Genomic DNA, 15670 nt, shown 5'->3' with positions numbered 1-15670 from the left:
CACACTACCCATACTCGCAACCTCCAGAGGGAAACGCGCCACTGAATGGAAATGGAGGAAAACTAGACTTAACCAGGATTTACTACAGTACAAGACCAACCTGCTGCAGTTCCACACTGCCCTTGCTCATGCGAAGCAGGAATACTTTACCAAGCTCATCGGAGCACAAGCTTCCAACCCCTGGCGTCATTTTACCACTTTCAATTCCCTGCTTAATCTCCACCTCCAACCCCCTCCCAACCAGCTCCTCCTCCACCCTATCCTCCCCTCACATCCTTTACGCCTTCTACCACCGAGGAAGTCAACCACCTACTGCAGACTTCCCACACCACTACTCCCCCCCCATCCCCCCCCCTTTAACCCATCCCATCTGATTTACTCAAGCCTCACTTCACGGAATTGGCCTCAGTCCTCACTACCTTGTTCGACCTCTCCCTATCCACAGGCACCTTCCCCTCAGACTTCAAGCAGGCCACTGTACTACCCCTGCTCAAGTAACCCTCCCTTGACCCCTCGCTACCCTCCAACTACCGTCCTATCTCCCTCCTCCCCTTTGCCTCAAAACTCCTTGAGCGTCTGGTTCACAAACGCCTGACCCAGTACCTCAATGCCAACTCACTGCTAGACCCACTGCAATCTGGATTTCGGCCTTCCCACTCAACCGAAACTGCTCTCACCAAAGTGGTCAATGACCTTGCCTTAGCTAAAGCTGAAGGTAAATACTTCATTCTCCTAATCCTTGACCTTTCAGCAGCTTTTGACACAGTAGATCATCCCCTACTCCTCCAGTCCCTCCAGTCCATGGGCATTCACGATCTTGCCCTGTCCTGGCTTTCATCCTACCTCTCCAACCGCTCCTTCATGACCGCCTTCAATGAGTCCTCGTCCACCCCCAACCACCAAGGTTCGGTCCTTGGCCCCCTACTGTTCAACCTATACACATCCTTCATTGGCAAGGTTATCTCCTCCATGGGTTTTAACTATCATCTGTATGCAGATGACACCCAGATCTACCTCCACACCCCTGACATATCCACCACTACCAAGGACAAGGTCTCCTCCTGCCTATCAGCCATGTCCTCCAGGATGTCCACTAGGTTCCTGAAACTAAATCTAGACAAAACGGAATTTATGATCTTCCCACCCCGGCCATCCATGAACCTCCCAGATGTGCAAGTCACTGTTAACCACACTACCATTCGCCCTACCTCTCAAGCCCGCTGTCTGGGTGTCACCCTGGACTCCGCACTATCCTTCACTCACCACATCCAAAACATCACGAAGTCCTGCAACTTCCACCTTCGTAACATCTGTAAGATTCGCCCTTTCCTGACATCTGCCACCACCAAACTCCTCATCCATGCCCTCATAATTTCCCGCCTTGACTACTGCAATGCCCTGCTGTCTGGTCTCCCTATGACCCGAACAGCCCTACTGCAGTCCATGAATGCGGCAGCCAGAATTATCCAATGCTCCCATCGCTCCACCACGGCTGATTCCCTCCTTGAATCCCTCCACTGGCTTCCTATCCAGTCAAGAATCAGATTCAAGATACTGTCTGACCTACAAATCTGTCCACAAAACCTGTCCAACCTACATTTCCGATCTTACTCAGAGGTACACACCTAGCCGCTCACTCCGCTCTTCCAATGAACTTCGCCTAACCGCCCCCCGCATCACCCAGTCCCATGCACACCTCCAGGACTTCTCAAGAGCTGCTCCAACACTATGGAACTCCCTACCTCCACACATTAGGGCAGCCCCCTCCAACATCTTCAAGAGAGCCCTCAAAACTCACCTTTTCACTCTGGCCTACTACCCTTCACAAGTGCTCCAAACCCACAGCTGAACTCTGGTCCCCTACCTTTCGTGTCCTTACCTCTCCCTCTAGATTGTAAGCCTTTGGGCAGTGTCCTCCTCCTTTTGTGTCCTACCTGATCATGCACCTCCATTACTGTGAACCCATGCTCTGCATCTGAGTGAACCCGACTTGCCTAATCTCCATGCTCCCATCCAGTGACTGACTAAGCATTACCTTGTACTCATACTGTGCTGCATGATCTGGTCTTTCTTGTATTCATGTATTGTCATTTTGCTGTATGTCACCCCTAAATATTGTCTGTAACCTAAACTAATGTCCAGCGCTGTGTAATATGTTAGCGCTTTATAAATACAATGAATAAATACATAGTAATGAGCGTACGAACAATAATCTCTGTTCTGCCTGAGTTGGAGCCTTTATACATGCGGGCCACAGCAGAGGTGGTCAGCCCACCCTTATTGCTGCCTCTGGCCACTGGGATCCATGCCGTGTTGCATCACTCCGATATTTAATCTGTGGCCAGAAGCAGCCACAAGGGTGAGTTAACCCCTCCAATGCTGTGGCCCGAATGCATAAAAGCTTTTTTTTTTTTGTTCTCGGTGGACCGAGATTTATAAGCTCATTCTTATAAGTGAAGCCTATGAAATGGACAAAGCTACTATAAACAGGAAGTGTTTTTTGTTTCTTGAATAATTAGATATACAGTGCTGCCATAATTATTCATACCCCTGGGAATTTTTGACTGTTACTTTTATTCAGCCAGCAAGTAATTTTTTGAAGGGAAATGACATAGGTGTCTCCCAAAAGATAGGACAATGCACAAGAGGTATTTATAGCAAAAAGTGTCCAGTCCAAAATTATTCATACCCTCCACAAACTATCACAGTCTGTGGGAAAATCCAAAGTTCTATACCATTCCAAAATAGTCCAAGCTATACTAAAGAATCCTAATTGCCCTGATTAATTGGGAACAGCTGTTTTAATCAACTCAACAGGTGAAAAACAGCATCTCTCTGCAGTTGGTTTGTGAACAGTCATGGCTAAGACAAAGGAGCTCAGTGAGGACCTGCGGTGGCGCATTGTGGCTGCTCACAAGTCAGGAAAGGGCTACAAAGCCATTTCTAAATGTTAACAATTTCCAGTGGCTATAGTGCAAAGTATTATTAAAAAATACAAGATGTTCCGCACTGTGGAAAATCTCAGAGGACGTAGTCGTAAGCCAAAAGTGACACCTGTGCTGGCCAGGAGTATACTGAGAGAGGTGAAAAAAATCCAAGGATTACCACCAAGGCCATCCTGGTGAATCTGGGCTCTGGTGGTGGCAATGTCTCAAGGCAGACAATCCAACGGCAGACAATCCAACGGACACTGCACACTGCTGGGTTCCACGGATGCAGACCAAGGACGATGCCACTTCTCCAGATACGGCACACAAAAGCTTGCTTGGCCTTTACAATTGCTCATCTGGATAAAGAAGAGGACTTCTGGTCTTCTGTGTTATGGTCAAATGAAACAAAGATTGGATTTTTTGGTCGTAATGATATTTCCTTCATTTGGCGTAAAAAAGGAAAGGCTTTCAACCCAAAGAACACTGTGCCCACTGTCAAGCATGGTGGTGGGAACCTAATGCTTTGGGAGTGTTTTTCAGCCAATGGACCAGGGAAACTAATCGCAGTAAACAGCACCATGAAAAAGAGCAATATGTGAGGATTCTTAGGCCCCGTTCACACTTGCGGTTGTCTGCCAAACGGACCGGATGACCTGACCGGATCCGGATCGGAACTGTACGGTTCTGATCCGATCCGGATCCGGTCAGGTTGCATCAGGTGTTCATCAGGATGCGATCCGGATCCGTTTGGCAAAAGTTACGTAAAAAAACAAAAAAAATGTTGGGGTCTGGGAGGTCAGCAGAAGGGGGACCTGTGGAATCAGGCCCTCCGCTGTTTAGCACTCACCTCCACCTCCAACATGCTGCCAACATCTCCAGCTCGTGCTGCTCCACTCCAAAATGCTTGCCCATGTGTCCCCGATCCAATATCGCCGCAACAATCCTCATAGGAAGTGGGGTAGAACATCCGGATTTTTAGCCAGTGTGTTGTGCGCTATCCGGTTCTCATTGATTTGTATTGGCCGGATGGTGCAGTCCGGCTCCGCCCCGGATACGGCTGCCGGAGGAGCCGGACCAAAAAATAGCGCATGTTGGAACGGACGCCGGAGTCCGGCTCCGGTCCGGACGAAACGGACGCATGTGAACGGTGGCATAGACTTACATTGCTATGCCGTGCGTCCGTTTCGTCCGTTCCGCATGCGGTGCGGCTCCGGCACGGCGATTCCGGATAGCCACCGCTAATGTGAACCGGGCCTTAATGACATCAGGCAGTCTGCAGAGAAACTTGGCCTTGGGCACCAGCATGACAATGACCCAAAACACACAGCAAAAGTGGTGAAGAAATGGTTAGCAGACAACAACATTAATGTTTTGGAGTTGCCCAGCCAGAGTCCTGACTTGAATCCAATTGAGAATCTGTGGAGGGAGCTAAAGATCAGGGTGATGGCTTAGAAGACCATCCAACTTGAAAGATTTGGAGCTCATTGCTAAAGATGAATGGGCAGAAATACCAGTGGAGACATGCAAAAAGCTGGTCTGCAAATTATAGGAAGTGTTTGAATTCTGTAATAGCCAATAAAGGATTTTGTAATGATTATTGAGAAGGGTATGAATAATTTTGGACTGGAAACTTTTTGCTCAAATGTAAATAAAAGCTGAGAAATGTTTTTTTCCACAATAATGCCTTTTGTACATTCTTATCTTTTGGGAGACACTTATGTCATTTCTCGTCAGTTACTTTTATTCAACCAGCAAGTCATTTTTTAAGTAAAAATTTGCCAGGGGTATGAATAATTATGGGCAGCACTGTATCTGCAGAAGGTTCACAGTAGTAAAGCCTAATACACTTTCAATGATTGGCCAATCACTGAGCTGGTTTACCATCTGTATGTAGTAAGAGGGCCAACAGATATTGAATACTATGAGCACATTGTGCCGATAAACCTTCATACTACACGGATGTGGTAAAGTTGGTCAGTGATAGGCCAATCATAATTGAAAGTGTGTACCAGGCTTTACTTTGACATCCTCTGCATTGAGTTTGTTGTTATATTTCATATAATATTGTACTGTAAGATGTACTTTAACTGTAAAACCACTATTTGTTCATAGTACATTAGTTTGAACTGATTTATTTATATTTGTTTGCATGAGTTAGTTAACATAGATAATTAGAGGTTGTTTTACAATTTTTTTAAAATGCCTTGATTAGTGTTCTGGAAGATCTTGAACACAAATGATGCAAGCTTGACAAGTTCACAAATGACACCTCAAATGCATGATCATTTTTTTTTTTATTTGAAATGTATCATGGTATATAAAATAGATAATCTGAGATGTGAACAGATAATCATGTAAACAATATTTATTGATCTGTTTTAATCATAATAATACAGCCAAAGCATAGGCGTTGGAGCTGGAGGTATAAAATTCTCCCTTAACTCACATGTAGACGTGTAGTGCAGCAGATGAAAGGAATAATGCTTGCTGGTTATTAGCTTCAATGAACCTGGCAACATTATCACGAGATTGAGAACAGGAAAGGGCTCTTTTTTATTATTTCTAAAGTACAGACATATCAACAAAAGAAGTAGGCACATCACCAAGGCAACAAATGGATGAGCACAGAGCTTCAGCTATTATCTTGGAAAAAAGGGGCTCTTGAAGCAATATGGACTCATCCTATAATAAATAAATAAGTGGCACTGTGAAACAAGGAATTCCCCTGCCCCCTCAGACATAAAAGATTCAAAACTTGCAAGATATTAGGATCAGTGAACAGCTATGACCACAGACTATTTTAGCTGCATAAGTAATACACCTGTTGCCGACACTTAATTTTCATCTGCCAGACCTGAGAGGATTATGGGGCTGCTTTCTTTCTTTTTAAAAATTCTCAGCTGCAATATGGTGATCCTGCAGCTCCAGTAGTGTCTTGGATTACACATCTAGAACAAACCTACAGCCAGTAGATTCAGTGGACCTGATGTGCAGGTTACTGGGTCAGTGATTCTGATATAGCTTAAAGTGGGAGAAATGCACCCATGTATTTAGAGGGTTTAGCCTGTCTAATTCTCTCTCATTTGTGCCTAATCAAACATTGTAATCTGATCTATCCCTGTGTCACATGACTGCCCTTTTCCACCAGCGCGTTTGCGCTTGCTGAATCGCAAAAACGCAAACCGCTAGCGATTTTTCAATCGGTACGGTTTGCTTTTTAACATAGGAATCGCGGTAGGTCATTTCCACTACCGCGATTCGTTTTTGCCGGGAACGCGAACGCGCGGCGGAGCGATAATTGCCGCGATTTTGCTATGCAGTGCATAGCATAGCAAAATCGCGGCCGCAAACGTCGGGGAATCGCCGGTAATTGCGATTCAGCAATCGCTAGCGTTCAGCGTGAACGCTAGCGATTGCTAGTGGAAAAGGGCCCATAAGGTCATTTAAAAGCACAGGGTGTTATATCTGCTTCCACGAATCAGGAAGTAGAAACAGTGCCAATTTATTTTAGGATTTATATCAGCTGTAACAAAGAAATGTTTTTTGTTTGTAGGTTATTATGCTGGACAGAGGAAATGGTCCGCACTTATCAGATAGAAGCAACCTTTATTGAGGACATATCCCAATTAAAATTCGACAGGCATCATAGCTGACATGTTTCGGACTCAACTGTCCTTAATCATAGCACACATACAAATGGCAGTTTAGACACATAAGTAGTAGTGTGGGCGTGTGGTGCCCGCCCTAGGATCATCCCCATTTGGGGAGTGGTTACTCCACAGGAAGTATGGCTGAGGATACCACAACCGCCCACACATACATGCAGATAAAATTAGAATGCATCCAAACTTTGAAATACATGTAAAAACAATTATATGTACAATCTAAAAACCAGGAGCAGGTAACCTGAAAGCTCCCAAAATACAAGACAACAAAACCACATATTGGGAGGTAACAGCCTCAGCAGCTAGAGAAGAAAGATGACAGGGGGGGGGGGGGGGGGGGTTTGAGTCAATGGCACGGTTGTCTTGGGTCTGGACTCTGGAGGTCAGGGAAGGTATTACAACTAAGTAATGGTGGCCAAATCCCATCTGGCATTTAATCCATATGGGACCCTGGTGTTAAGCTTAAAGATCCACTCTGCCTCCTTTCTTAGAAGCCTTTTATACAAATCCCCTCCCCTTTTGGATGGCGTGACCTTCTCTATCCCGCAAAAGGAGAAACTAGTCATGCTCCCTCCATGAACCTCTCGGAAGTGCCTGGCGACATTGGTAATGTGAGTTGTGTGCCAATGTGCTCCTAAATAATGCTCTGCCACCCTCTGCCTCAAGGGCCTAGTGGTGCACCCCACGTACTGCAGGGAACATGCTCCACAGGAGATGAGGTACACCACATATCTTGTGCCACAATTAATAAACTGTGAAATGGGGAAACTTCTGCCACTGGTAGCAGAAACGGCAGTTTTAGATCTAGTATGAACGTGGCAGTATTTGCAGGTCGCCAGCCCACATCTGTGAGAACCAACTGTGGTTAACCACGTTTTGCCTGTGACCCCCGTGGTGAACATGCTGGGGGACAAAGTTTGACCCAAGGTTGGTGCACGTCTACTTGCATATCTAACTCCATTGCTAAGTATGCTGGAAAGATCCATATCAGTTTGAAGCATTGGAAGATATTTAGCAATAATTGCATTCACCTGTCTATATTCACTTGAGTACATGGTGACAAAGGTTGGTTTCCAGGGTTCAGGATTCTGTGGTACCCGAGGATTGACCAATTCGGTCCTGGACTTCTTGGCTACTCTGTCCCTCCCCCTCTTAATACACCACTCTGGGTATCCCCTTGCTCTTAAGCGGAAAGCAGCTGTGTTTAGCTCTTGTTCCATGTGATAAACGTCAGAGCAGTTACGTTTCACCCTCGTGAACTCACCCACAGGAATACCACGAATTGTGTGTGTAGGGTGGCAGCTGTCTGCCCTTAAGACTGTATTGCCACTAGATGGTTTCCTGTAGGTAATGGTCAAGATGCTGCCCCGCTCTATATCGCCTCTTAATTCCAGATCTAAATAACTGATGGAGTCAGTACCCACCACATGTGTGAATTGGAGATTTAAATCATTTAGATTGAAGTACTCCATCAGGTCCCCAACTTGATCCACGTCACCCTTCCAAATAAGTAAGAGGTCGTCGATGTACCTCCCGTACCACACAACGTCCTCCATGCGACGGCAGGCACCCCCAAAGACGTAGCGCTCTTCCCACCATCCCATGTATAGGTTGGCTAGGGACGGGGAGAACTTAGCGCCCATGGAAGCGCCACGCCTCTGGAGGAAAAACCTGCCGTCAAACATGAAGTAATTGTGGGCCAGGAGGTACTCGACAGCCATGAGTATAAACGTGCAGAGATCTGCAGAGTAATTGGAGTAACGGGTGAGGTGGAAATTGAGTGCCTGAAGGGCTAATGTGTGGGGAATACATGAGTACGATGACTTCACATCTATAGTAAGGTTATTATGCTGTTGTAGATCTTTTAGAGCAGAGAGGATTTCTGTGTTCAGGTCCGCTTTAAAGGAAACCAGAGAGGAGTATAAGAAAAAAATAAATCCTACATACCTGGGGCTTCCTCCAGCCTGCTCTGGCCTGATCACTCCCTCAGCACCGTCCTCCACCTCCTCGATCTGCCATAAGGGGTACAAGTATCTTGGCCAGTCAGGGCTTACTGTACTACTGCACAAGCGCAGAACTCTCCTGGCCGTGGGAGCGAGACAGGGAGCATGCGCAGCAATACTGCGCATGCTCCGACTGGTCACAGATATCGGGATCTCTTACGGAAGATCGAGGAGGTGGAGGACGGCACCGAGGGAGCAGTCAGGGCGCTGGAGGAAGCCCCAGGTATGTATGAATTTTTTTTTTTATAGTCCTCTCTTGTACAAGGATCAGCACACAAGTAGACTTTTCAAAGAGGGATGATCAGAAGTAGTTTCCATTTTCCACTCGCTCCATGTTTTTTTCAATAGTAATTTGTATAAATCTGCAGTTTTGTAAAAAAAAAAAAAAAAAAAAAGTTTCTAAAGCAGATGGCAGTGCCATTCAGTAGCAGTGTCTGTGAACGTTTCACAGGTTTGTCAACAATTTGCAGGGGTTTTTTTTTGTTTACCAGTCGATTAAATCCATGTCTTCCTGCCCTCACCTGATTAGCAATTATCAGCAGAAACCACACCTAAGTGAAGGCATTAGAAGCACACAATAGTTAAAGTAAACCTGAAGTAAGAAAACTCCCTTCAGGTTTCAAATTTAGCTGAGTAGTGGGAAGGCTTTGAATATTAAAGAGCCTTCCCTTTCCTCCAACTTACCCGTCGTTCTTTTGCCTACCCCACCACTGCCCTAACATTCTCTGCCGAGCATCAACTCTACAGCCCCTACCTAGTGTGTCCCTACCTCTCCCTTTAGTTTGTAAGCCTCTGGCAGGGCCCTCCCCTCCTAATATATCCAACTTGATCATGGTCTGCCATAAGATGCCACTCTTCTCATAGACTGACTTGGACATGAATTGCCTGGTTTCTAAGGCCACGTTTATGGTGAAACATTGCATTCCCTGTATGATAGGAATGCAACAGAATAAAAAAGTAGTACTGCACGTTAGGGCCTTGTTGCATACAGTGACACATAGAATTAATGAAAAGTATGCTTCACTTCTACTGTTAACCCGAGTGTTTTGCGATAATGCACTGCATGCAGTGTTTTACCATTCTGCTTGCCGTTGTACCGCAATGCACCCACTACACTGAATGTCGTATAGGTGATGCATTGCAGTGTGGTAAGGCATGTTACAGATCGGACATTGCAATGCACCACACCACTGTGAATGGGGCCTAAAACTTTAGCCTCGCAGTATAATCTTGTTTCTAGTGCTTCACTCCCTGTCTTTCACCCTATGTATTGTATCTATTGTACAGAGCCACGTAATTGGTGCTTTTACAAATGCAATAAATGACAACCTCCATATTCCTCATTTCAGGTGTCCTTCAATGATGCAATCTTGATTATACTATCTTACCAAATCTATGTATTAGAAGGGTAAACTGAGTGAATATTCTTTGAATGGCTACTTTGGGTAGTTCTTCATATTACACAGAAGTCAAGATTGTATAATGGTTACCTTAAAGGGGCACTAGGGCGAAAAATTGTAAAATTTAAAATAAAGGCAAATAAGGCTCCCTGCACACTGCAAATCCGTTTTGCGATTCCAATTTGCAATTCAGGTTTTTCCCTGAATGCAGTCAACAGAAAAACGGAGGAAAAACGCAGCATGCAGTAACAATTAAAAATCTGAATCGAATGTAAAAAAAAAAAAAATCAAAAAAATCAAAATCCGAATCGTGTGCAGGGAGCCTAAGTACGTTTTTTCCAGAGTAGAATGAGTTATAAATTACTTTTGCTTAAAGTAGGTAGTAGGAATCTGACAGAAGTGACAGGTTTTAGACTAGTCCATCTCTTCACAGAGGATTCTCAGGGATTTATTTATTTTCAAAAGCACTTGGTGAATGGCAGTTGCTGTGTCCAACTGCCAAAAAACTGTGTAGCGAGCAGGGAAGCTGGCCAGCATCATTGTTTGAATCCTTTTTAGGGAATATCTTTATAAAGAATAAATCTGACAATCCTCTATTGTCCAAAACCTGTCGCTTCTGTCAGATTTCCACCTACTATAAGTGACAGCAACATAGGAGAAAAGTAATTTATGGCTCATTTAAAGCTGGAAAAAAACATACTTCTTATTTGTCTGCTTGCACATATTTTAAATTTTAAAACTTTTCGCCATACTGCCCCCTTAATGTGCATTTGTTTTTTACCGACTTAAAGAGACACTGAAGCGAGAATAATTCTCGCTTCAGAGCTCATAGCCCCTGCCAAAACTCCGCTATCCCACGGCTAAATGGGGGTCCCTTCACCCCCCCCCCCCCCCGCAAAATCAACGACCAAATTGGTCGTAGATCTTGCTGCTGGAGGCAGGGATAACCGCCGCAGCCCTGCCTCACAGCACGTCTATCAGTGGCGCATCGCCGCCTCTCCCCCACCCATCTCAGTGAAGGAAGACTGAGAGGGGCGGGGGAGAGGCGGAGATACGCGCCGACAGACGCGCGTGGGGCAGGGCTGCGGCGGTTAGCCCTGCCCCAATGCGGAAGCGCTCCCCCGCTGCACGGAGGGGGATTTGGGGGTGAAGGGACCCCCGTTAAGCCGCGGGATAGCGGCGGTTTAGCAGGGGCCACATGCCCCTGCTATCTATGAGATCTGAAGCGAGATTTATTCTCGCTTCAGACTCTTTAAACGGCCTTTGCTTTGAATCATGTGCAAATGACAGTTGGAACCAGGACAAATGTTTCAGTGCATCAATCAGTCTTTCATACACTGAGGTGTCGTACCATTGTCTTTTTTTCATGGTTGAATTTGGACTGATGTATTTTTTTTCAAGCTAGCTATGTAAATATGACTAGTTGCTATGGGAAAAGGGCACAAAAGCTTCCCACACAAAGCTCTATTATGCATTTTTATTTCTAACAAGAAAAGCTATTCTGGTTTAAAGGATACTCGAGGTGACGTGTGACATGATGAGATAGACACGTGTCTGTACTGTGCCAAGCAAACAAATAACTGTGCTGTGTTCCTTTTTTCTTTCTCTGCCTGAAAGAGTTACATATCAGGTATGCAAGTGGCTGACTCAGTCCTGACTCAGACAGGAAGTGACTACAGTGTGATCCTCACTGATAAGAAAGTCCAACTATAAAACACTTTCTTAGCAGAAAATGGCTTCAGAGAGCAGTAAAGAGATAAAAAGGAGCAATAGTTCATAGATTTTAGCGCTAGTTTATATCAATAAATGTGTAATTGAGCAAAAACAAACAGTTAAAGCTTAAAAAGTAGATTTAAACATAAAACAAAACTGTGAAATATCTTAAATATGTTAAGTCATTTTTAGGAGGATAGATTCAATTGTTTATTTCATTAGTTTATTTTTGCCTCAGGTGTCCTTTAATTGAAAACCATTGCCAGTAATATTACATTCTTGCATGATTTGATGTTGTAACTGCTGGACAATGAGAGTAGCTCAGTGAGTACAATTTATAAGTGAGGCCTGAGTCCAATTCCATTCATAAACAAAAACTGACAATTTTAGAACAAATAAAAATTGCAAGTCAGGCATGAAACCTGATGGCTTTTAGCACACTTGATGTAGTCACAGGTTCACTTTTAGAGATCAAGTCCTGTCTACAGCTCATCTGCTTCCAAAATGGCAGCATTTTGAATTTTTCTTTCAATCAATATTCTACATTGATTTAATTGCCATTGTAGAAGTGGTCTTGTTGTATCATTTGAATCCTACATGCATTTTACAAATTTTACAAATGGCATGTGAAGTGCCTGGTGTTTGCATAGTATATTTTAAGATCTGTGTTGTTGTTTTTTTTAAATGCTTAACTTTTAAGCTGGCCATACACTGGCCCGATTTGCGCCCGTTTCGACAGCAGATTCGATCACAGGGATCGAATCTGCTGCCAATCGTTCACGCTACACACCGAAATTTCGATCCATTTCGTCCGATCCCGTCGATCGCGCCGTGCAGAAAATAAGTCGATCGCCCGCGGGTAAAGAGCGCATCGCTAGCGGCGTTCGAGTGCCCGACGACCGACGCAATAGAGCCCGCATACATTACCTGCTCTGCCGGCGCGACTCCAGTCTCCCGGTCACCGCTGCTCTGTCTGCGCTCTGGTCTCCAGGTCCGGCATGCCTCACTTCTTCAAGCCCGGCAGGAAGTTTAAACAGTAGAGCGCCCTCTACTGTTTAAACTTCCTGCCGGGCTAGAAGAAGTGAGGCATGCCGGACCTGGAGACCAGAGCGCAGACAGAGCAGCGGTGACCGGGGGACTGGAGTCGCGCCGGCGGAGCAGGTAATGTATGCGGGCGGGGGCAGCAGCTGCACCACCACAACAGATTGTAAACGGTTTCAGGCTGAAATCGGTTCACAATCTGTTTGCTGTAAAGGTAGCCATACGATCCCTCTCTGATCAGATTCGATCAGAGAGGGATCTATCTGTTGGTCGAATCTGATGGCAAATCGACCAGTGTATGGCCAACTTTACTGTTTTTTGACCACTAGTTTGGCTGTAATTCACATCCACCTCTTCTAAACCTATAACTGTCCAGTAATATACTGTTAAACCTGTGGAAATCCTATTTTTAATTTGTTAATCATGCTTTTTCGTTCCATTTGAGTAAATGTAGTTAATCTTGCTAATTTCAGGAATGAAATGGAGAGACACTTCCTGGAGTTGCTGCAGTTCAATATTAATGTCCCTGCCAGTGTGTATGCCAAATACTACTTTGACCTTCGATCCCTAGCAGATGACAACAATCTTAGCTTTCTTCTGGAACCCCTTAGCAAGGAAAGGGCACAAAAACTTGAGGTAAAACTTTTTTTTTTCTTTTTGTACAGTTCAGAATGTTTACTATTTTACTTATGAGCAGACCGTGTTCTTATTAATTTGCTTTTACAGTTTGAGTACATTCCTCCCCACTATTTAATTTTGTGTAATACAAAATAATAATAATCTATTTAGTATGGATGCTATTTGTTCAATTACGACTTATATGTATTTTACTTATCACATAGGCTATCTCCAGGCTTTGTGAAGATAAATACAAAGACCTCTCTAAAGCTGCAATGAGGAGATCTATCAGTGCTGACAACCTCGTGGGCATTCGACGTTCTAATGCCATAATTTCCTGATGCAAGTTCAATAAATGCAGGACACAGCTACAACATTATTGGCGTGCAAATGGAACACCCAGGCACTACCAAGCTCCCCACACACTCTTCTGTATACTACTATGTTGAGCCAGCAGTGTCTTCCAGCATAAGGGTTGTGGGAGGCAAGAGAAGATGAATTCAGGCATACCGCAAGCCCTTTTTCAAGGGGCTTAATTTATGGGCACAGAAAGGAGGGTGTTACATAAAGCAGCTACATTGCTATACACAGCATAAGGGGTGCATCAGAAATGAAATCCTTACTTTGAAGTTCCTCATCCACCTACATTTGTATGCTTACTGTGTAGGCCAATAGCTGTGACTGATGCTTATATAACACTATATAGATTGACCTTTTATGAGTTAAAACACTAATCTTTTGAGTATCATTTTATTTTTATTTTTTTTTTAATATTGCCTTTGTCCTTATGCTTACATTTTCCTTATATTATCTTCAGTTACTCGTCAACATTTTAATACATATTCCCCAGCCACTAAGTAATATGTCAAGTTGCTGCAAAGTAAAATTTGAGCACAAGAGGAACTTTTTAAGTCCTCATGGTGTTTCTAACTTTGGGGGTTTTATGGTTTTGGTTGTTCCTCTTCCTTCTGAATAAGGATGAAAAATATGAGGATCTGTTTCATCTGCAAAATGTTTTAATAAGGATGACGACAGACCAAAGAGGTGTATTTTTCTATGAAAGCAAGAATGGCTTGTACTAATGTAACAAATGGTGCTCCCTATCAATTTATGCATTATAGGACACTAACACTAAATAAACTACGGACTCGTAACTCATTTACACCACTAACTGATTAGTGATGTAAAGATGTATTTTATGCACTACCTGCTGCTAATGAAGGTCATTTGTTCTTTTTTTTTGGGGGGGGGGGGTCCAAACCATGAACACTACTATGTGATGTCATTGGAAGATGATTAGAACTCTCTTCTTCCATCATACCTAGGTTATACTTCTGTAATATAGTTATGTGTATATATATATATAGATTTACATCTTGCTACTGTGATTTCAAACTTAAATAACTCATTCTACATTATAGCTACAAGATCATTTATTAGTATCATGATCCCTATTAACAAAGCTAAGGGTGGAGCCTAGAAACATTTTATACTATTCATCATTGATTAATGGCCGTTCAGATACGTTTGTTTTACTAATTTTAAAGTCCCTAAAATTTCAACCCAGAAAAGGGAAATCTGTCTGATCTCAAAGCAACACTGTTGTGAAAATACATATTTGTTTTATCTGCCTTTTTTAAATTGTGTTGCCATACATAAATATGTTTGAAAAAGGATTACGATCTATTTGTATGTATTACCCCATAATTATCTTTCAGAAAGGCAGTGGTCTGGACCAAGAGGATAAGGAACATCATTTACTTTATCGTTCCTCATGCTTTTCACCAGAATGCTGATTATAATTTATTAGACTTAATGAACGTTTATGTGAAGTAGTTATTCAACAGAGGCAAATAGTACTGCAAATTATATTGGTCCTTCATAACCATCCCCAACCATCCTGGAAAAGGGTTATTAGAAACTAGACCCATGTTAAAAGACTTTAAGGTGGGGAAGTAAATGTTTAGTACTGTATATTGCAGCAGCCCAAACAACAACATGACTCAAATGGTAACGGAACCAACTAGGGGGAATGCGTTACTGGATCTGATCATTTCGAATAGACCAGATAATGTATCAAATGTGCAGGTTCAAGAACATTTGGGAAATAGTGATCACAACATGATAACGTTTGATCTGGTGACTGATAGGCCACGGGGCAGCGGGACCACTAAAACTATGAATTTTAGAAAAGCAAAGTTCAATCAAATCAGGCAGGCACTAAGTTTGGTGAACTGGGATAATATACTACAAGGGGAGGACACTGAAGGGAAATGGCAAGCTTTTAAACGTATTCTCAA

At 43.6% G+C, this 15670-nt stretch overlaps 1 protein-coding gene across 4 annotated transcripts in view; it reads left to right on the top strand.

The window, feature by feature from the left end:
* The window catches only part of CCNYL1 (cyclin Y like 1), a 204327-nt gene extending 188866 nt beyond the window's left edge, over positions 1–15461 (top strand). The window contains exons 9-10 of one of the 4 annotated variants that reach the window (XM_068244967.1): positions 13226–13388; positions 13595–15461. In XM_068244967.1, coding sequence (XP_068101068.1) covers positions 13226–13388; positions 13595–13711 — 280 coding nt within the window. In that variant the 3' untranslated portion in view covers positions 13712–15461. The remainder of the gene's footprint in view (positions 1–13225; positions 13389–13594) is intronic. The other 3 variants (XM_068244968.1, XM_068244966.1, XM_068244965.1) reach the window with 3 other exon arrangements.
* The last annotated feature ends 209 nt before the right edge of the window (positions 15462–15670 follow it).

Source organism: Hyperolius riggenbachi, chromosome 7 (assembly GCF_040937935.1).
Source record: "Hyperolius riggenbachi isolate aHypRig1 chromosome 7, aHypRig1.pri, whole genome shotgun sequence".
Classification (NCBI taxonomy): Eukaryota; Metazoa; Chordata; class Amphibia; order Anura; family Hyperoliidae; genus Hyperolius; species Hyperolius riggenbachi.
Note: the sequence above shows the minus strand (reverse complement) of the source record. Positions and strands in the feature narration are given on the sequence as shown.